This window comes from Arvicanthis niloticus, chromosome 2 (genome assembly GCF_011762505.2).
Source record: "Arvicanthis niloticus isolate mArvNil1 chromosome 2, mArvNil1.pat.X, whole genome shotgun sequence".
In the NCBI taxonomy this organism is placed as follows: Eukaryota; Metazoa; Chordata; class Mammalia; order Rodentia; family Muridae; genus Arvicanthis; species Arvicanthis niloticus.
Window position 1 is genome coordinate 147,181,802 of NC_047659.1, and position 21,863 is coordinate 147,203,664.

Below are 21,863 nucleotides of genomic sequence, written 5' to 3' on the forward strand. Positions count from 1 at the left end.
GGGCCACACGCTGATGGGGAGACACCACAACTCAGTTTATTCAGACAGAAACAACAACTAAGAACCAACAAGCACACAACAGCAATGAGTCTATTGGACATAACACTGCAGATGAGCCTTGGCCACACAAGCGAAAGAAGCCCGACATCGCAGAGTCCGAGCTGGGATCCCAGACATGGGATGGCTAGCTGGACTGCTCTCCAAGACTCACATTTGAGTTGATGCTGTCCAATGGGATGGGGTAGGGTGGGAGGGCTGGGAGCTTTGGGGAGATAACGTCTACATATCAGAGGGGCTGGGGCCACACAGTCTCTGTTCTTTAAAGCTCACAGGTTCAAAGGCCTCAGATCAAGCATTCTGCCCTAACTGAACTTCATCTTGAACATATATCAACACTGGAGCAGGCAGACAAAAGGCCGGCTGAGTGGGAACGGGGAGAATACGGTGCTTTATTTTCCTTTTCTGGCTTCTGGGTGTTGGGGGGGAGGGGATATCCTGTCAGGAACATCCCAGCCATTCAGTTTTCCTGACCCTGAAGAGAACAGCACAGCAGTCCTGCTCCGTGTCACTGTGGACTTGCCCTGATTTCTACTGTTGTCTGCATTTCTTGCTGTTGGAGCCACGTATGCACCATGATGGTAGAACATGCATCTGTCGGGTGTTACCTGCTGCCTTCATCACTGGGGCTTGTGTTCCCCTTGGCTCCCAGGTTCTGGCACAAATTTCCCCGCCAGGGTTATCTTGCATCATCCTGAGAGTTTCAGTATAGGAGAGAGTGACCTAGTCCGTCAGTGAAGGGCAGACTGAGATGTGGCAGATGGGAATCCTCGATGCCCTCAGGTCTCTAGGGAAGACCTGGAACATCCGGGGTTCAGAGCCCAGACCTCTGCATCCCCTTCCTGTACACAGGAATGTCCTGGGGCTTCCAGCATGGGGTTCCTTTCCCACCAGCACCCCAGGTGCCCAGTGGCTCTGTGTTTAAAGGTGGATTTGCCTGCAGATAGTCAGGTAAAGACAATGCTGGCCTTTTGGCATACTTTCCTGACATCCTCATCCAGCTGGGATGGGCAAGTCATACCATGGAGGTGGTAGCTGTGCCTACTGGAGGCTTGGTGTGTTAAGTTTTCCTTTCATTTCTGCAGTCCCCAGGACTATCCTAACAGGGACCTCAGCTTCAGGGCCTAAGACAACTTGGCTGAAGGTTCAGGGCCCAGCTCTGCGAAACCCACCTGGCATGTGGGAACAGCAGAGAGGCAACTGGGACCATGACACAGGATGATTTCTTTGGTGTCTCCCATGTTCTGCCCTTCACCCAGTGGAATCTCATAGAGGTGGGCACAGAATGTTCTTTTTCCCATCCCACCACTGTGGATTCTCCAGGTTACCTATTGCCATCTTGGGAAGGGGAAGAGGGGCCCTTCAGGTCTTCCCTACAACCTAAGTGCAAGGTAGCCTGGATGAGGCACCCCTAACCCTTGGTCGATGGCCCTCAAACAATGAGTCAGGGGGCCTGTTTTGCTTAGAAGTTTCTAGACAGCTCAACCTATTCCACAACATTGAAGAGGTTTCCCATCACTCCTGCTGGTCTAGAAGGACATGCTCAGGGGACCTGTGGCCTCACCATAGGGCTGTGATGAGAAGTCTTACCTTCAGTCTTCTAATCCCAGAGAGGCAGAAACATCCAGGGATATCAAGGAAGATCTGTGAGGGGATGTACAGCCCAGGCCCTGGACATGATTTAGCTCCATCACAACCCAAGACTCCCAGTGCCCTTGCCCTCCTGGGGTTTCTGGACCCTAGGAAATGCTCACCATAGAGCCCTGTGACCCTGAGGTGAAAGCAGGATTCCTGTGGTGCTTCAGTCTTCCTGTGAAGACCTGTACTCATTGTCCTGTGAGTGGGACCCACCCACATAGCTCACTGCTCTCTTTCTTACCAATTCACCCCAAACTAAACAAAATAAAAACCTACCCAGGCTACCTCATACGGGGTGGACTGGGCATCTGTAGAACCCATATCTAAGGCTGCATGTGTGGGGTCTTTGAATTCAGACTCTAGTAGTCCACACTGCCACAGAAGACTTGAAGTTCATGCTGTACACTAGCTCACCTCTGACACCTTTGAGTCAGAGAGCAGCCCAGCCTGGAGGGTTGAAGGGACCACATCATTGGGGAGGGAGAGGGTGTGGCCAGCAGAGGCACAGTGAGAATTTCCTGGATCTTATGAATCCCACAGCATGAGGGGCTCTGGTTCCTGAAAAAGGATGAATTTTTGAGGCCACTTAGGACAACTGAGATCAACACTGGATCATTCTCTGTGACACAGATGGGTGTGTACTGTCTGTAAGCCAGGGGGTGACTGTCACTTGCTCTGGAAAAACTTTAATGGGGACTCAGCCTGCAACTGTAACAGCCCTCAACTCGCTCCAACCAGGCCCATGGCCTGACTAGAACCAGGGCCAACTTCCAGCTCCCAAGAAGCAGTGTCTCTCTCCTAGGTGTCTCATGGCCGGTTTGGAAGATGTGGGTGACTGAGTCGCATGGCCTTACAGAGACCTGGGAGCTGGGAGCTGCTATGTCCCTAGATCATACCAGCCAGCCAGGGAGGCAGGAAGAGTCCCACAGTGCCCAGAAGGCAGACGATGATGAACATCCAGAGGAAGATTCGGTCAATGACCATGGCTACGTATTTCCAGTCCTCCTTCACCTGCAAACACAGACATGGGTCACTCCAGCTCCAAGATCCCGTGGGCAGACAGAGAACTTAACATCATGAGCCACAGTTTCTGTATTTCCCATCAGATACACATTTGCACACAGATGTGGTAAAGCAGAGCGTCTGTTGGGTCAGAGTGGCTGCTTCAGGGTAGAACAGAGGGAGGTACCATACGGGGTGATAGAACCCATATCTAAGGCTGCGTGTGTGGGGTCTTTGAATTCAGACTCTGGTAGTCCACACTGCCACAGAAGACTTGGGGTTCATGCAGTATACTAGCTGGTCTTACCTGCTTGGCAAAATGTAGCTCATTGGGCCTACTTTGGACAGACACAGGGCCCATGACTTCAGGATGAAGCTTGTCTTATCTTTTCTAAAACTAGTAGCACTATGGAGGCCGAGCGTACCTTCTCACAGTGCAGATGTCAGAAGTGGATTCCAGGGGCTGGAGAGATGGCTCAGTTGTTAAGAGCATTGGTTGCTCTTCAAGAGATCCTGGGTTCAATTCCCAACTCCCCCATGGTGGCTCACAACCATCCATAACTCAAGTTTCATGGGATTTGACATACTCTTCTGGATTCTGCTGGCAGCAGGCATGCATGTGGTGCACAGACATACATGTAGCCAGAACATCTATATACATAGCATAACATTAAATTAAGAAAAAGTGGATCTCAGAGAGATGTCAGCCATGTGTCCTAGACCAGAAGGTAAGAGCCAGAACATGCTAGGTAATGGACTGGTCACTAAGGCCATCTCAAAAGCAAGGGCAACTTAAGTGAACAACTGTCCCCTGGTCTGGTTCTGACTATGCACACCCACTTCCTACATGGGCACCATAGCCAGCCTGAGCAGGCACTGGTGTGGAGACAATGTTGCAGGAGATGTCCCACGGAGGGCGGAGGGTCCGAGCAGAGGGTGAACAGTGGCAACAAGCACACGTAAGAATGATGTACAAGTCCACCTTCTGTGGCCACCCAATCAATTATCATTGGACTATATAGTACATGGTGGCAATGGAGTCCAAATGACTACTGGCTCTGTCTACAGGTTTTTCTGGATCCCAGTGTGGACTCTAGCTTCTGCCAGGGGCGGATGCAAGGCAGCCACGTCCTCGATAAGTTCTCAGAAGCAAAAAGTCTGGAGACTAATGCCTGGGTCTAACTAGGCCTGAGAAGTAGCATTGTGTTGAAGGCGACTCCAAGTGCAGATCTGTTTTTTGTTCTCCAGACAGGGTGCCCGTCACGCACTGTCTTGCTCCTTCCGCTTCACTGTCCTGTGAGCACATCATTTGTCTAGCAGGGTCTGTAATAACCCTGAAGCTTGATCAGAGCTGCACCAGAGACAGAGCACAAGGGGGCCCCTGAGCCAGTCTGTGCATATATGTGAGTAGTAGGGAGTAAGATGTAGTAAGCAGAACTCAACCCAGCCGAGGGCACTTGGATTGGCTGCCCCAGTTGCAAGGGCTTCTACCCTGAGTTTTCAAGGAATCATAGGTGTCCTGTTGGTTTAAGGCATAAGTAAGTAGCCATGTCCACTTAGAAGACTTCAGGATGAATAGCTCTCTGCTAAATAAAGCGCCCCTTAAGGACTCCTCAGAGCAAATGGCTGTTTGGTGTTCCTCTTCCCCTCCCTGTCCCTGGGACCAAGACTTCGAAGATGAAACACCACAGCTATGGACCAAAGCCCTGATGTCCTGTCCCTATTAAGTCTGAGAGCTTCCTGTGGCCAGAACCAGGTCAGGCAGCTGCAGTAGGCCAGCAGAGATGGAGGAGGTCACAAGCCCCAGCCATGGGACTGTGCTGGAGATGCACTGGTTTCAGAAGGATTTCAGTTAAACTTGTCATATCCATCCTCCCTCCATGGTCTCACTCCAGTGCCTGGAGCTCTCCCTCCACCCCAGCAAGACAGTCCCAGAACCAAAATGTCTCTGGAATCCAGAATGTTCCAGAAACCTCCAGAATGGCTTCACAAGTTCCAGGGACTTAATGGGGGTGACTCCAGGAGCCGATACCCATTCCTGGGATGTGGAAACATCAGCCTCCTTTCTTTACAGGGCTTGGCAGCTCCAGAAGACAAGCTACTAACATCTGGGAGTGGACAACAGGCAAACCCCAGGTTGGGTAGGAAGATGAGCAGAAGCTAGCAAAACCAAGGTCTCAGGAGGGACAATGACAAATACCAGCCCAGGGCAAGGTCAATGTAAAGATGCCACAGACATTTCAGCTGGCACAACAAAGACAAAGGTAGGCCAGGAAAGGACTTCTCCTTCTGCCTTCTTCACCTCATCTCTCTCTGAGGCTCTGATTCTACCTACGCCTCAAACTGTGCCCCATCACAGGCAGACCCAGATTTGGCAAGCAGCTTGCCTAGCACCAGGAGTCCTGCATCTCAGCATCATCTGATCCCAGACCCCAGCTCTGGAGACCCTTCTTGTGACAGCCAGACAAACGTGAAAGAGAGATGGTTGGACAGAGCTGGAACTGCCTCCCGGCTCTGGTGAACAGCCAGCCAGCCAGCCATTCACCAGAGCCGCAATCTGGGAGAAGTACAGGAGCACTTGTTTTCGGTCAGGAGATACAGAGGAACATGGACATTCTTTTTCAGGCCGCTGTAGAGTCAAAGCTTGAAGCATGAATACCAAGTGCAGGTAGACTGGCTAAGCACCTGTGTTCTGTCTCCAGATTCCTGAAGGCCTTGCAGTGGGGCAGCATTACGTTCTCACCCCCCAACCCTTCAAAAGGAACGATGGTGCAGGAGGGGGGTGGCTGCAGGGGGCACAGATTCTGGCAGCTCCACTCTCTTCTCTATGCCTTCTCTATGCCCTCTCAATCTTTCTAAGAGTGGTTCAAAGGACCACTCTTCACCAGATGGAAACCGAGGGGAAAGCTGTTCTTGGGGTTACACGTCAGCAGCAGCAGCAACAGCAGCAGCCCCACTGCATTTTGTGGACAGCCAGTGTGGGACCTTGCCTGTCACCCAGGCATGGGTAGCCAGTAACAATCTGAACACTTCCAAGGAAGACCTTGTAGGTGTTACACTCATAGTGCTAGAAACAGTCTCTCAACCCGCTGCTTGGGAAACCTGGATGAAGGGACAGCATCCCAGTTTACCATCCACCAGCTATCCTGTGCCCTGTTAATCCCAGCACGGCCTAGGGACCTGTAAAGCAGGCTAGGCAGAGAGTACACTATGTACCCTCAAAGTGTGCAGCTTGTCTGGGGCCTTGATTTCTGGATCATGCATGGGAAACACAAGACAACTCATCCTATCTGGGCCAGGACACTTCCCATGCACAGCCTTTGGCAAGGACTTACCGAGAAGTCTGTGTCTTCTGCCTTGAGGTGATCTGCAATGTACTGGACGCCTTCTACTGCCCGCGTCAGGGCTGGCGACAGGGGCAGGTGTTGTGGAGGTGCTTTGGTGCCTCCAGCCTTGAGCACAGTGATGGGGGACACAGGAGATGGTTCCTTGCATGTGCATTTGCATGGAGAGGCCTGGTCTGACACTGGAAGCTGGGATGGACGGGCCTTCAGGGAGACTGGGGAGCCGGTGGGCTTGCTGTCAGCCAGGGAGGCAGCTCCATCTTGGGAAACACAGTACTGGATACTCCGAGACCGGCAGCGGATGCCGCCCTCTGCTGCTTCTTGGGGGCTGGACACGTGCTGGACGCTCAGGGACCTGGCTTTGATGAGCACTGGGGCCCCACTGCTATTGGGTGGGTGACAGGAGCCAGGGGACGGACAGGGACTGGCCTTCTCAACCTCTGATGTCTTCAAGTCAGGGACCTTGTGGGACGGTGACCTGCATGTAGTCTGGGTCTCGACTGCTGTGTCCATGGGGTTGCAGAAAGTTGGGGCAGGTGAGAGGCCTTGGTTGCAGATGTCACTCAAGATACCAGGCTGGCCCTCAGGCTCTGGCCAGAAACGAGGGGCATTGGCCATCTTGTGCATGGACTCGATAAGTCTCCGGCAGTTGTCTTTGACCACAGATGGGCGCTTCATGAAGAGGAGGCGTGGCACGATGTCCAGGAAGACTCTGCGCACCCAGGCGGGCATGGTGTGTGTGCGCGGTGAGCGGTGGTGTACATTGAGCACGAAGACCGTGATGACGATGGAGAGGGTAACGAAGATCATGGTGAAGAGCAGGTACTCGCCGATGAGCGGGATGACCAGCGAGGTGGACGGGATGATCTCCGTGATGAGCAGGAGGAAGACGGTGAGAGAGAGCAGCACCGAGATGCACAGTGTGACCTTCTCACCGCACTCCGAGGGCAGATAGAAGACCAGCACGGTGAGACAGGAGATGAGCAGGCACGGGATGATGAGGTTGATGGTGTAGAACAGAGGCAGCCGACGAATGATGAAGGCGTAGGTGATGTCAGGATAGATCTCGGCACAGCATTCGTACTTCCTGGTGTTGTAGGTGCCCACGGCATCCACAATGACCCACTCCCCACTTTCCCAGAAGTCCAGTTGGTCCACACGGCTATGCATGCTCACCAAGTCAATCTTGGCCTTGTCATAGGTCCAGGATCCAAACTTCATGGTACAGTTCTGCTGGTCGAAGGGGAAGAAGGTGACGTCGATGCTGCAGGAGCTCTTATAAATGGCTGGGGGTGTCCACTGCACCCGCCCATCATAGAACAGGTGGGCTTTGGTCAGGTGGGTGACTGCAAAGTCCCCATCCGCACTGGCAGGAAGCGAGAGAAAGAGTGATGAGGTCTGGCCCCCCATACACCACACCCATGAACATTCATGCGGAGAAAGCCCCCCAGCCTGACTGACAGCTCCACCAGCTGTGTGTGCACAGAGTGCAGGACTGTGTGCAGTGGTGCATGTAGTCTGGGCCGTCACTCACCTGCGTGCTTCATTTTCTCACCCTTGAGTCAAGGCGACATGTGGTTCAGAGAAGAAGACAGGGATGGATGTTGTCTGAGCCAGTGAGCAGAGTCGGTGTTGCAGCTCTGATTCACTGCTATTGTGAGAGCGCAGGGTGGGGCCAAACCACCGGCTTCCCCAGCACCTATTGCCTCTGTGAGTTTGCATCTGTACCTCTATTCAGAGAGGCCTGGGCCACCTCTGCTTATTGAGGCACCGTGGGGATTTCCCTTTGCCTCCACCTGAGTGTCTCATGTACTGAGGGAGGGGTTGGTGCCTGTCCTGACAATTGGCCTCTATAGTGTGTTATGAATATCACAGAGGTCCCTGCAGGACCATGGCAAGCCCACTGTGCACGGAGAGTATGTGTCCACAGTGGTAAGACAAGAGGGCCCTGAGGCCTGATCTGGGAGAATAGGGACCTGCCGGGCCCAGAAGCAGAGGGAGTGAGACAAGCAAGATTTCTTTCCCATCACCCATGAAAAGGATCTCACATCAACCAGTTGCTCGTCGTGTCCTGGTTAATGGATCATCTTGCTGAAGGCCACTTGGCCTCTCTGCCTGTCTTATCCACACACAGGGGTGACCACAGTGACCCCTGGACCGAGCCCACACTCAGCATGGATCAACCCTGACCGTCTGCCGCTGGAGCCTGAGAAGGCATCTTCCTCTCCACTGGCACCAAGAACTTGGAGGCCACCTCCCTACAAGGCGTGGCACAGGCTGGATGTGGACTCCAGCTGTCTAATCCAGCCTCCAATGTTGATTGTTGGCTCTTGCTCTCTCTGCCTCGGGGGATGTGTGTCAGGTTGAGCAGTGGCACATGGAGCTGCTGTCCTTCAGGCCCCTCCTCTTGAGCAGAGTTCCAGCCTTGACCTCTGAGCTTCTCGAACGATGCTGCTATGCCTCGTTTTACACATTACTGGAACTTGGTGACACTGGGAAGCAGCTCTCATGAAGCTGTCCTCGCCCTGCTCACCTCCACAACCCTCCCCAGAACTGGTCTTCTATAGCCTGTACTCGATTTGTCCTGCTGCAATGCCCCCCTTTAGGTCTTGGCTCCCTCACAGGCTGGGGCTGTTCACCCCAGCCCTAAATTAGCATTCACAGACCGTGAGAGAGCAATGCACTAGCTTGCTTGGGCAAACACTGCCAGCTTCAGCTCGGAAACGCTGACGGGAAACCTCGATTTATAGCTAACGAGCTCTCTGAAGCCTGATTAAATCCCCCAGTAATGGCACCTGCATGCATCCGTTTGGTCTCGACACTCATAAGACAGTGTAGCTCAGAGCCACAGGCTCTAGAACCTTCTGTTTACCCAGCTGCCTGGCCCCCTATGTCCGTTATTTCTCCCACCTAAATTTACAGGCCTGGCTCGTTGACTAGTGTCCTTCAAGGCTCTTAGGCAGAAGGATCCAGGTCCATGAATTTCATCAGCCAATTGGCTCTGCACCCTGACCAGCTTTTCAGGTCTAGACCAGGGCCCATGGTGGCCTCCTGGGAATCTCAGTGGCCCTTCCTATGCTAGCCGAAATTCTGCAGCACCATTCCCAAGTCCAGAAGACTTGAGTCTCTCATGGTCTCAGTGGGTGCCAACCCTGAACCTTCCTGCACATTAACACATCCTGGGCCAATGCCACCAGTTCTCTCCTGTGTAGCTGTTCTGCATACGGAAGAACATGGAAATGCTGTCTACATGCACCCCAATACAGCTCCTGGCTGCACATTGCACAGAGAACAGCCTAGCTTTCCCAGAAGCTGAGGTTCCCTCCGGGTACACGGGGGTGGATCTTGCACGGCACATTTTGGGCCCTGTGGAATCAGGCTTGGTTTCGTTTCCTTCTCTCAGTCCCATCTCTCCAAAAAAATCAAAGCCTAAACACCCCAGGCACAAATTTAAATTCTCCCACAGTCAGTGAGTGGATCCTCTGCTTTGCAAATATTCCGGAGGGCAGGCAGGGGAGGCTGCAACCAGTTGGCAGACAGGGAGCACTCAGGGCTCACTTGAATCTGTAGCTACCTTCTGCAGCCCGGGTTGCTGGGTCTAGATTTCCTACCCCTGAAACACACTGGGGGCTCAGTAGTCATATCTCAGGTTACTGTGGTTCCATCTGCCTTCACCCATACTAGTCACAATTGGGGCTAGTACGGTTGCTTTTCCTGCCCTGCCTAGCCTGGCTGGGTTTCCCTTGAGAGTTTTCCAGAGCACCTGAACCTGACTGTAGGGCTCCCTCTGAGGCTGCTGCTCGGCTTGTGTTTGCAGGCAGGTCCCGAGTGCAATCTCTAAGGGCGGAGTTCTGTGAGGATGGCAATGTGGCCCATCTCCTTCAGATTCTGGCCCTGCTTCCATGTGACACTGCCACAAAACCCCAGTTATGGAGAAGGTGACAGACGAGCCCACAGGGATCAGCACTCTGTATACTGCTTCTGGCTGCCTTTTCTTCTTGTAGTGCCAAGGGTAAGGGTCTCAGAATGCCCAAAAGATATTGCTGTCCCAGGGACCACACCACTGGCAGCCCAGCCATGCACCAGAATAGCCAGTTCCTCAAGTGGGCTGTCAGCATTTCACGGCCAAGGCTGCTAATGCCAGTTTCCAGTTCTGTACCTTAGGGTCCCCAGGAAACCAGAGGAAGCACCAGTATTTGGGTTCTAGAGCCATCCAATGTGAGTTGGTGGACTCAGTGAGCTAGCCAGTAGCTAGGGAAGGGTGGGAAGGGTGGGGAAGGCTGTCTACCCTAAGAGGCCCCATCACATGAGGCTGCATTTCAGAGGCAATTTCGAGACCTTGATTGCCCTGTAGCAGGTGGAGAGTTTCTGGGCTTCCAGGAGAGGGAGCCCCAAGTCAACAAAAGAGTGGGGACTCCCATGTCCAGCACTGAGACCAGCCATCTGTCTAGCAGCTGCTGGGAATGGCCTTCCTGCTTGCCAGCAAGAGTCCTATCAATCCTCACCAGCTCCAAGTCCTGTTCAGATAGACTTCAAGTACTCATCCCAGCCACACACACAAAGCAGGAGATCTGCCCCTTTCACAGTATTCTAGCAGGTAGGAGAAATAAAAAGGTGACCTTAGAGGGGTGGAAACTTCTGAGTGCTTGTCTGCAGGAGCTTGGTACTGGGCTGATTATTGGCTCCCCCCACCACCTACTCCTCTGCCTAACAAATACCACCCAGGAAATGAATGCCCTTCCTTGTCATGGATTCAGTAGGATGCCCAGAGTAGATTTACTACTTGATCCCAGGATCTGAGGGTGGAACAAGCAGAGTGTGGACCCCAGAGAGGCCCAGTAGCTGAAACTTTCCAGGGTTCAAGGCTCAGCATGATTGCTACAGAAGACAGTCATTCTGAGGGAAGAGCGGGAATTGTCCACCTTGCCACTCCCAGACATACATGCTCATTCTTAAACCCATCCATAACACACTCTGGAAAACCACCTTCAGCTCCTTCTACAACCTGAGGGTGTGGCAAGTACCCCACTCAATTAAAGAGGAAGAGAACCCCAGTCATTCTTAGCCAAATAGGAACATTTGTAGGTCAGGCGGGAACTCCAGGGCCTGGAGGGAATTGTTGGCAGATGGCTGGGACTAGCGGGTAGAAAAGCTTCTGTTTGCTTTGTCTGTAAATACTGCAGAAGCTGCTGCCCACCCAGACCCTGAGGGAATACAGCATCACCTGGGAAGACTCAGCTTAGAAAGCCAGCTGCTCCTAGCCAGGTTCCCAGGAAAGACAAGTGTGAAGATGCCTATTTCCTGTCTTGTCACCACTTAACTGGGTTTGTCTCCATATGGACTTCAACTTCCAGGAGCTGAGGCAGGGTGTGAGCTGATCTTGAGAGCCGGGTTTGCCCACTGGCTCAATGCCCAGTGTTGGATACAGCATGGAGGCGGGACCAAGATAAGCAGAGGCAAGGCTTTGTGGGAAAGCTACTTTTCTTGCTTTTTACCTACTCCCAAAGTCCCCTGCATCATTGATCAATCAAACTGTGACTTGTGCATGGCAGGGGTTAAGGATACCTGCCTGAGATGGGACTTGCAGTCACTGCCAGAGGAGAATGTCCAACCCATTCTTGCCCTTAGGAGACCAGCAGAACTAGAAGTTCTCCAGACCTCAGAGCAGGTACCCCCAGGTGCTAGTGGCCACACCAGCCCATTGGGTTTCCTCTCCATTTGCTTCTCTTTGTTCCTAGCAGCTTCCTTGCTGGGTGGGGCCTGACTTCACCTGCCAGGGCCCACATGGCTTACTTGTTGTAGAGAACAATGTCAGGCCTCCAGATGAGTTCTGAGGGGATGCGGATGGAGGTGACATTCTCGTAGTCACCAGGGTCCCAGCGCAGCTTGTAGTCATGCCACTCCTGGGTGGGAGTGGAGAGCCGTGTGTGAGGGGGATATAGGGCAGAGGGCAGAGGCCGAGGACACCCTCCCCACTCACCTGCTTCACCCACACGTTGGTCGTCATCATCTGGTTCTTCTCGTCCTAGGGCACAAGTAAGAAAGGAGCTTGAGGTCCCCCTCAGTAACAGATATGTTCCAGCCTAGATCTACTTATCTATAGTTAGCCGTAGGCGTGGATAAGCAGGGCTAAACTTCAGGAGGGAAGGAGTGCCTCAGCTCTGTAGGTAACGCAGCCTAAGGAGAGCTAGGGATAGGAGACAAGGACCCTGGAGCCTTTCCAGAAACACATGGAGGGATAAGCTCAGCTCCAAATGGACCCCAGGCTCCATGTAGGCTGAGCCATCTTCCCAGAAATCTGACAGCCTTTTCTCCCTCCCTCTTCCTCTGCAGATGAAACCCATGTGCTGCTATCAAACCCACTGGCTGGGGAGGTCTTGACAAAACTACCCCTCTCCCAGAGCCAAGGTGGATGTCATGGGACAATTCTGATAGTTTCGCCTCAAGGTCACCATGTAACAGCCAGTCAGGCTGAGGAGATCTAGGCCATAGCTTCCTCTGTGAGGTCTCTTACTGCTACTGCCCCAATCTACCTACTCTCCCTACGCCTCTATTTCCCCTTTGTGCCATAGGAATGGGCTCCTCTGTTTCATTCTTGGTGCAGAACCTCAGGTTAGAATCCCATGTTCTGAGCAGTCAGTTCCTAAAACGGACAGGACCCTTGTGAATAACAAGCCCTGTTTCAGGCATAGGGGTCTTTGGGGACAGAAAGGCAGCCATAGCCATATCTTCTAGCCACTCAGAATCCAGGAGGGGCCTGCAAACTCAAGCCTGCAGTCTAGGGAACAGCATTGAGCCTTGCCAGAGAGCAAGACGGTCTGATGTGTGCACCTCATGCTGGGCAGCTTACTTCGCAATCTAGACCAACATCTTCCTTCATGACAAACATGAAACATGACAAACAGGCTTCTCAGAGGACCTAAGCCAGGAGATCCCAAGGCATCTAGCAAGAAAGTGTCTTGCCAAGAATAACTCCTGCCCCCCAAAAGTCCTTATAGGCTGGTATGTGTGGAGAGGTTGCACCCCCTGAATGCCCAGCCTCAGGCCTGGGTCTTCTCCAGTACAGTCACCTAGGAAGGTCACCCAGTTGCCTGACCAAGTCCTCTCCCTGGGAGAGAAGACAGAATTTAGAACAGTCTACAGGCTGCCACTTCCTGTGCTGCCTGCACGAGCTGGATCATCCCTGCATGACCTTGACCCATACCAAGGAAGCCGGGATGGAAGACTGCTTCGTCCCATAAGGCCTCCGGGGTCATCAGAACAAATTTGATTCTGGGTTGGTTGGGTCTTCCTTTCCTGGCATATCCCTTCCAGCTGCATGTGGCCGTCACACTTCAGGGGCCTTTGATGCTGCAGACGTGACACAGAGCTCATTTCACAGGGGCTCAGCACTGGGTTAGGAAACCACTGGGGATTCAGTAGTCTTCTCTGCAGCTGATGCTTGGGTATGAATTCAAGCAAAACACTTACTGGATGCAGACCTCAAAGAGGGCATCTGTAGTGGATATGGTAGTTTGCAAAGGCAGGGTAAGCAGTATGATGGGGGACCTGCATCTCAACCCTCAGTGGAAGAGAGCAAAGCAGGCCAGAACCAAAGTAGACCTTTCTACACAAATTTAGCCATGTACCTCCAACACACAGTGCCAACCTAGAACCAGCATTTCCCTTTTGGCAATGTCATGGTGCCTGGCAAGATGTGGGGTGTAACTTTGGGACTCGCCTCAAGACCAGGCCCAGGAGCTATCTATATGCATGTGTATACATGTTTGCACATGGCCTTAGCTAGATCAGGGGCAGTCATCAGGCCTGGGAGCCAGGTCCCTCACAGAAATCTTGGTGTTGAGTATGCTTTGGGTCTCAATGTCGAGACAGAGACAGAGACAGAGACAGAGACAGAGACAGAGACAGAGAGAGAGAGAGAGAGAGAGAGAGAGAGAGAGAGAGAGAGACAGACAGACACAGAGAGAGAGAGAGAGAGAGAGAGAGAGAGAGAGAGAGAGAGAGAGAGAATGAGACTGAGCTTGGACAGCCTTAGGCAGACCTGGTGGTGGCCTCCCCCAGTACCTTGAGCTGCTGCCAACAGTTGCCTCTGCCAGACAGTACTTTGTAACTGTGTTTGCAAACCTCAGCAAGGTTGAGGGGCCTGTACATCCTGCACTGTCCTTGATGTCCCCCAGCCAGGGACACAGTTGGAACCATTTGGAGAGCCAAATGCTGGGCCCTCCTGAGAATGAAACTTAGTGTCTGGCTCTGAGAAGAGTCAACAGGGAAGGTCTCTGTGTCCAATCCCATCAGCCTGAAGCCCTGGGATGTTGCTGGCTCCGTCAAAGATGGTATAGTTGCTCTCAGCTCACGTCAGGAAAGCACATGCAATGGCTGAGAATCACCCAACATGTTCAGTGCCAGCCTAGAGCCAACACTTCCCCTTGTAGCAGAGTATGGGGAGGGCTTTTAGGGCACTGAAGGCTCTGCAGGGACAGGTCTCTCTCCTCCAATCCAGAACCCAGCAAAGCCTAGTATGGAAACCCCAAGCTTCCTAAATCAGATGACTTTTGACTGCCCTCACTGGTAAGGTCATGTCTTCCCAGCCAGGAGAGAACCCATGTGAGGCCCAGGAGAACAGAGCAGAGTCTTGGGTGGTACTGAAAGACAGGTGTGAACCAACCCATGGGGGGGTTCCTCTAGGGCTGGTCTCACCCCACATGAAGCAGCTGAGCCTGGCCAGGAAAGGCTGGGTCCTAACAGAGCAACTCAGTCTCACATGAGACCAGCTGCCTATAGTACACTCCCTGGGCCAGGGCCTTGTCTCCTGTGGTTCCTCCAGGATTCCTTGGAAGAAGACCACTTCCTAGCGCACATATGTCCTCCCAGAAGTCTTCCTGGACCCCCACTAGGAAAATGAACAGATGCAGATAAACAGGACCTTGGTGGCCTCTGAAGTCAGTCTGAGATCAATGTGCCTCTGGTGAACAACAGTGGCCACTCGAAGGATGCCACAACCAAAGTTTCCACAGCCTAGCTGATGAGGAGGGAACTGGCCTCCTATACCCACAGAGGTGTTTTCCGGATCTTCACTCCAAAAGGAGCCCCGCTTACTTCAGGAAACGCGGCCACTAGCTTTCCTATGAACAAGTCCAGAGTCACAATGCTCACCTCCTTTCCCCAGTGCTGAGCACCTGCTGAGGCTCAGGATGACATTTTGCTGGCAACCTTGGCTGAACCCAGCCACATGGAATGTCTGTGTAATAACTGCATTGACCCCATTGTCGTATGCAACCCCAGGACATCCCCATACCCACCACATCGATGAGCTGAGCAATGGACAAGCCAAAGCGGACCAGGACCACGTCTGAGATATTGGCTACTGGCCGAGACCACTTGTTGTAGCCAGAGAAGAGTCTCTTCAGGAGCCGCTCCTCCGCATGGGCCCGGGTCTCTATGTGGCTGCTAGCTGTGGGGGGAGGCGGGAGGTTTAAGGACAGGTGACCACAGAGGCTGCCCCTCCAGCCCCACACCAGGCCCCATACCATCACAGCCCTTCCTTCTCATTCCTCTCACACCTTGCCTTCACCTCAGGGCCCCTGGGCATGCTGCCTTGTTTCCCTTGTTGCCCCCACCCCTCCCCTCAAGGAAGCCTTTCCAGGGCCCCAAGAATGAATGGGTCAGGCCCTCCTGAACTCCACCAGGAAAACAGGACAACTGACACAGTGAACACTGAATTAATTACCTAGAGCTTCCCTGCAGACAATCACTTTGGATGGAAGTGCCCTATCTCCAGTGACCGGCAGAGACAAAGGACATGAAGTCACAGCAGGGGGGCAGGGATGGTGATGGTGGCAGAAAGTGCATGGGGCAGCTAGAATGGGGGGAGGAATGAATGAAAGAGGATGGGGCACCACTTCTCATGGCTGCAGGAGCTTAAACCTCTGTCCACAGGACTGGTCCTGCTGCCTGGGCTTCTAGTGTACACCCTGACAATGAATGCAGATCCTTAGGGCCACCGGCACCCTGTGTTCATAGACAGATACAAGACGCCACGGATAACTGCCACACTGCTTCACGAAGAGGATGGTCCCCCAGCCAGCAGCCCATCTGTGTCCTCTCCATCGGCCCCCCACGTGGCTAGGGGGCTCCCTACCTCCATTTGCTGGATTGCTGCATCAAAAGAGGGGGTTGGGAAGAAAGAGGGGAGTCTCTGCTGTCTGCTGGCTCTTGCTCACCTGAGAGACACGGGAACTCCTCAGGAGGGGACTCCTAGAGTCCCCCCAACAGCCTCCTCCTCCCTCAACCTCATTCTTCCTGGTATCTTGGACCAACCAGTAAGGCACAGCCAGCCCCTCTGCTCAGTGGGAAGGCCAGGAGTAAATAACTGCAGAAAGCCCCATCATGGATTAGAGTGAAAGGTGTCCGCTTAGAAGAAGAGAGGTGGAGGAAGCCTTGGGGAGCAGAAAGGGTAGCTCCAGGGGCAGGGGCAGATCCCTGAAAACCCGGACAGGCATGGGGAGGGGGGCGGTCTGAAGGCGAGATTTGGTAGGATGGAACCTCCCTCCTAGGTGGACTCCACCTCTATCCTAGTTGGAGGTTCTGGTTCCAGCTCGGAAATGCAGCTAGACCACCCTCCCCCACCCCTACCCCCGCCTTCACTCAAACCCCCTCTCCCAGCACTTGGAGACTGATTCCTTCCTCTCCGGCTCAGCTAGCACCGCAGGACATCGGAGCTGTAGTGGGTGGAAGAGTCTCTGTGGCTATCCCGTTGCGCGCACCCGCGGCTTGGCACCGCAGCCCGGGGCCTCCTCTCCCCTAGCCCCGAAGTCCCAGGTGCCAGGACCCGAGAGATAAAGGCCCGTTTCGCGTTTCGAAACTTACCAGGCAAGAGGCCGGTCCCCAAGAGCAGCAGTAGCGGCAGTAGCAGCAGCGGCGGCGTCGCCCCGGGGCCCCCGATCTCCATGGCGCACCGAGCGGGCTCTAGACGAGGGCGGCTCCCGGCCGTGCCGCGCCTCCGCTCCGAGACCCGCGCGCACCCAACTTCATGCCCCGTGCCGCGGCCGCTCGTCCCCAAGCCAGGCTCCGCAGCTCGTCCCGCGGGGCGCGGCGGCGGGGCGGGAGCTCGAGGTTGTGGGCTCCGCGGCACGGCCCCTCCCGGACCTGCTGCCTCCAGCCGCCGGCGAGAGGGGAGGAGGGGGAGGGACTGAAGGGAGGAGGAAGAGGGCGGGAGGAGGGGGCGGACCGGGCCCCGAGGGTGTGTGGAGGCTGTGCTCGGCCCCTTGTGGGGGTAAAGTTTCCTTGTCCTCCCGAGGTTCGCGACGTGCCGGGAGGGGCTGGGGACTCCGTGGTCATTCCAGCAATCTCGGCGCCTTTTGGAAATGAGCCCCCAACCCTGGTCTCCAGCCTTAATTTAACCCTGCCAGCAGCAAGAAGACTGCGGGTGCGCATTCAGGGATTGTGCGCGCGAGGAGGGCGCCCTGTTCGGCACTGGCTAACTCCATCACTTCACCCCTCTTTGGTGTGACTGCAGTTTGGAAATAACAAGTCTTCCTTAGCCCAACACTGAGGAAAGAACCCATTCCCCATCCGCCTCCCGCCCTCCTTCTGCACATCAAGCCCAAGAATCATCCTGCGACGCCCAGGCCTCGCGCCACCCTTCTAGTGAGAAGAACCTGGTGTCCAGACCTTCGCAGGGCCAGGTCGGGACTAAGGTCCATCTTTGTCCTTTTCAAGCGTGCAGATTCTCTGCCCCTGCCTTTTCAGTAGACTGTACCGGCATGAAAGCAGTTCTCCAACGCAGCTCTGTGGGCCGTGAGCTACTGGCCGCCGGAGAGGACAAGCTGCAGGATGCTAGGGGTGGTCCTGAGGGATGCCACTAAGGAGGAGGTGCTCGGGTGCTTTGGTTCCTAGGGTGACGCGGGGGGGGGGGGGGGGGGGGACACGTCTGAGCAGCAGGTGCTGGAAGAAGAGGCGATGGTCTGTGGGCCTTAGTTCCCCAAGAAGAAAGAAACCCTGTCCAACAAAAAAGGCCAGATGTATCCCAACCCTGCCTTATCCCAGAGACTCTGCAGCCTGCTCAGAGCCCCCAGATGGAGACAGTCCTGAAGTTGAAGGCAAGAAAGTGCCGGCTCTGTCCCTATAGCACATACCTCTCTGTCCCCAGGCATGGTGGCTTTGAGGCTGATTGTCCCTCTGTCCCTCTGTCCTTCCATGCCGACACCCCAACAGTACAGATGGTTTTCCTGGTTCAGCTTCTGTTCCCATGCCTACCCTCCTCTTTCCCATCTCCCCACCTTGCCCCACCTCCTCTGTCTGCCCCATCCAACAGTAGTGGGCCTAGCTCTCTTGCTCTCTGGCCTACAGTGAATGCATATGTCACACACCTGCTCTGGGACCTTCAGGCTCCTCTAGGTCACAGGAGCCATCTGCCTATACCCTGTGAGCAGAGCCTACAGTACAGACTTCCAAAATATTCTCCTCCCGGGCAGAGCACCTCCGCAGTGGCTGTTCTCCTGTGCCTTCCTAGATGCTGGCCCAAACACTGAGAATGTGTTGGTATGCCAGACTCCCACAGTATCCTCAAAGGCCAATTCTCACCCTACCTATGCCATCCCTAAAGTAGGTGCAGAAAGATTTAAGCAACTTGCTCCCCATCACACATTCAGTAGTGGGATCCTAAAACAGGCTATCGAGCTTCAGAGTAGGCACCCTGACCTCACGTGAAGAATGTTTTGAGCACTCCCTCACTTTCTGCCTGGAGACTTTCCAGGACTCAAAGGAAGGCCTGGCTACTGAGAATCAGTAGAACTCCACTTTTTCCACAATCACCAATAGGGCTAATCCCCCTTTTGGTGTCCCACCCCCACCCCGCGCGTAGTTTGTCCTCATCCACCTCTGTCCCCCAAAGAGTCAGACCCTGGCTCCACACTTGAGGTATTTATTAGCCCATCCCTGCACTAGCTGGGTATTCTTAAGCAAACTTGGACGAACAAAGCAGCTTGCGGCTGAGCACTGCCTGTGGGACAGAAAGCAAGCCTGTGTAAGGCTTAGCATGGTGGACCCCAAGGGATCCGAGGAGAGCAGCAAGGCCAATAGATCCCACGTGGGAAAACCTCAGCTGGACCTGGGTCTACAGCCATCTTGATGTGACACCTCTGCTTCATATTAGCACAGAACAAGGGATTCTCTTATGTGACTGTACACAGCCAGCTCTGTCTTCTTCTATTAATACCAGAAGCCAAAAATGGAGGTAGGGTGGTGTGTGCCTATAATTCCAGTACTCAGAGGCTGAGACAGGAGGATTGCCACAAGTTCAAAGTAAGGCTGGGCTATATAGTGAGTTCGAGGTCAGCCTGGTGTTAGGTCCTCTTAAATATATAGAAGTCGCCAATCATGACCCAGGTCCTTTGGCGTCTCTTCCAGCTACCCTGGAACTCTGATTAGGCGCTGTCATTCAGACATGGCTGTGGAGAAAGTACACAGACTAAGGCTTCTCACTGCCTCTGAGTGATAGTGCCTCCTAGGTTCAGGGATGAGGGTCCGAGCCCCTGCCCAAATGGCAAATCAAAGCCCCCTTTTGGGTAAGGCTACTTTGCTTTCTCCATCCTGAATCTAACCGGCAGTTTCATCTTTTGACTGCCTGGAGTTGCTCTGGAGTCAGAGGATGGTGAGCTGGGTGAGCCCTCAGAGGCTTCCAGAAGAAGGTGCACAGGAGCAGTGTAGATGCCGTGGTGTCCACTTGTATCTGGGGATTCGTTTAGTGTACAGGCTTTGGCATCTGCTATCTGAGTCTGTTGGTACAACCTCAGACTAGCGATTTCCTGCAGCCTTTTCCAGACAACTCAGATGTAGGAGCCTCAGACCAAATCTGAATTAGACCCTGGCTTATGACTGAGTCAGGAGGAACTGAGAGTTTCTTGGGGGCAGCTCAACTCTGTTGCCTGTCTCTCTTCACAGCTTCTAGAGACAGGCTTTGTGCCCAGCATCCCAGGTTGAGCAGTCTGGGACAGTGGCTCACACCAGCAGGCAGTCTCTCCTGGGGCAAAAGGCCAGGTGGGGGCCAGCTCCACCCTCAGGGCATGGCTGACACGGCCCTGTGCACCACGTGCACTAGCTCACACACATCTGCCTGGCTGGTTGACTTTCCCTGTGGATTTGCTAATGCAGCAGATTAATCAGTCTCACTCATTAATTTGTAGGCCCCCTTCTGTCCCACCTGCTGGCTCGAAGCCATTGCTGGGGACCCTGGGAATCCTGGCAGCAAGTGAAACTCTTACTGAGGGTACTAGGCAAGAAAAGCCCAGTTTACAAGTCTATAGACTACTCTGGGAAGAAGGTTAGAGTGACCCTGTGTCCCTGAGGGTGGGGGTGGAGCAAGCCCCTGCACACGCCTCTCTCCCTGGCTCTGTTACTTCTCTTCCAGGATCCTGCTGCCCAACTGGACAGGTAGTTCTAAAGATACAGGCCTCTGAGGGAACTTCCCTCCCTCTCTCTGCCCTCTCTACCCTACACCCTGTCCCAAGGACATTTCCATGGTAACCATCTGCTGGTATAAACAGGGATTCATATAAAGGCTGTGTCCGCTACACCAGGCCTCCATCCCACAAGGGTGTGAGTCCAGTGGGGAGGCTCTGGGCCTCACACACAGGCAGGGATGTTAGTGTGGCTGGGTGTGTGTGTCGAATGCAGATGGAGGAAAAGATGTATAGCAGAAGGAAAGAAGACAAGAGGCAGGGACAGACGGAGGGAGGGAAAGCAGAAGAATAAAGGAAGGGAGAAAAGCACCATCTGCCTCCAGGGCCTTGCTCTATCATTCTCAACCCCACCCCTCATCCAGGCTCAACCAGGCTGAGGGTTCCTCTGAGATGACTAGGTGAACCCTACAGAGAGCAGCAGGAGCACAGGGAGAGGGGACTCAAGGCCAGGTCTTGCCAGGGAGCAGTGACATAAGGGCTCAGAACACTTGCTCACCATCATCAACCCTGCGAGTACAGGGGGCCGGGCTACACTTCCTGCCCCTCTCTGATCAGAACTCATCCTGACCTTGGCTGCTTTAGGTGTTCCTAGCCCAGTCACTACCAGTCACTCCAAATTCTAGTCATGCACTGAAACAGAATGGGCAAGCTACAGGCTATGCCTGGTGCCATGGTGGCAGCTCCAGGTCTGGGGGAGGGGAATCCTTGGCACCCTGAAGTCTGGTTCTGGGTTAAGGGGACATGTCATCCGGGGTCAGCAGCTGCCAGCATGCTAGCCAGGATCATCTATTGCTGTGGCTAGCATGTGAAAAGCCCACTTTCCTTGTTTTAGCAGACTGAGGACCTCTTTCCTCACCTGACTTCCTGTGGGTGCCCCTCTTTGCCAACGGGGCATCGATTTGCAAAGCTGGGGCAGTCAGTGCTCTGCCTTCCTCCCCACGTGCCAGCACCTCAGCACTCGGCGCTTAATTCTTTATGAGTACTCTGAGGAGGGTTCCAGCTCCAGGGAGCGCTGGTGATGAATGAGAGAGATCGCCCTGCTGGCTCCAAGTTTTGCTGCTGGCCCAGAGACAGCATCATGGCTGGCAGCCAGAGCTGATTTAAAACTGCTCAGCCCCTCCCATGCAGTGACCTCAGGCAAGCCATTCACTTTCCTGAGTCTTGGTTTCCTCAGCTGTTGAATGAGGTAGCAATGGTTCTGTGTTATTTGGTGCTAAGGACCAGGTGCCTGGATTACCCTTTAACTTCCTGGCAGTTTGGAGCTCTCAGGGGAAAATCCCAGTGCCAACATTTGTGATCTACAACTCAGGTGCCTTCAGAGTCTAGCATGGGGCAAACTAGGTATGACACAACCCAAAGGGGT

At 53.9% G+C, this 21,863-nt stretch overlaps 1 protein-coding gene across 1 annotated transcript; it reads right to left on the reverse strand.

Annotated features, from left to right (window-relative positions):
* Positions 1-14: 14 nt before the first annotated feature.
* Positions 15-17,220, reverse strand: Chrna4 (cholinergic receptor nicotinic alpha 4 subunit). The gene is made up of 6 exons (XM_034496652.2): positions 16,908-17,220; positions 15,341-15,492; positions 12,022-12,066; positions 11,835-11,944; positions 6,033-7,407; positions 15-2,706 (listed from the first exon to the last, which is right to left on the reverse strand). The coding sequence occupies exons 1-6, from the start codon at positions 16,987-16,989 to the stop codon at positions 2,581-2,583; spliced, it is 1,890 nt and encodes a 629-aa protein (XP_034352543.1). The 5' UTR covers positions 16,990-17,220; the 3' UTR covers positions 15-2,580.
* Between the last annotated feature and the right edge of the window lie 4,643 nt (positions 17,221-21,863).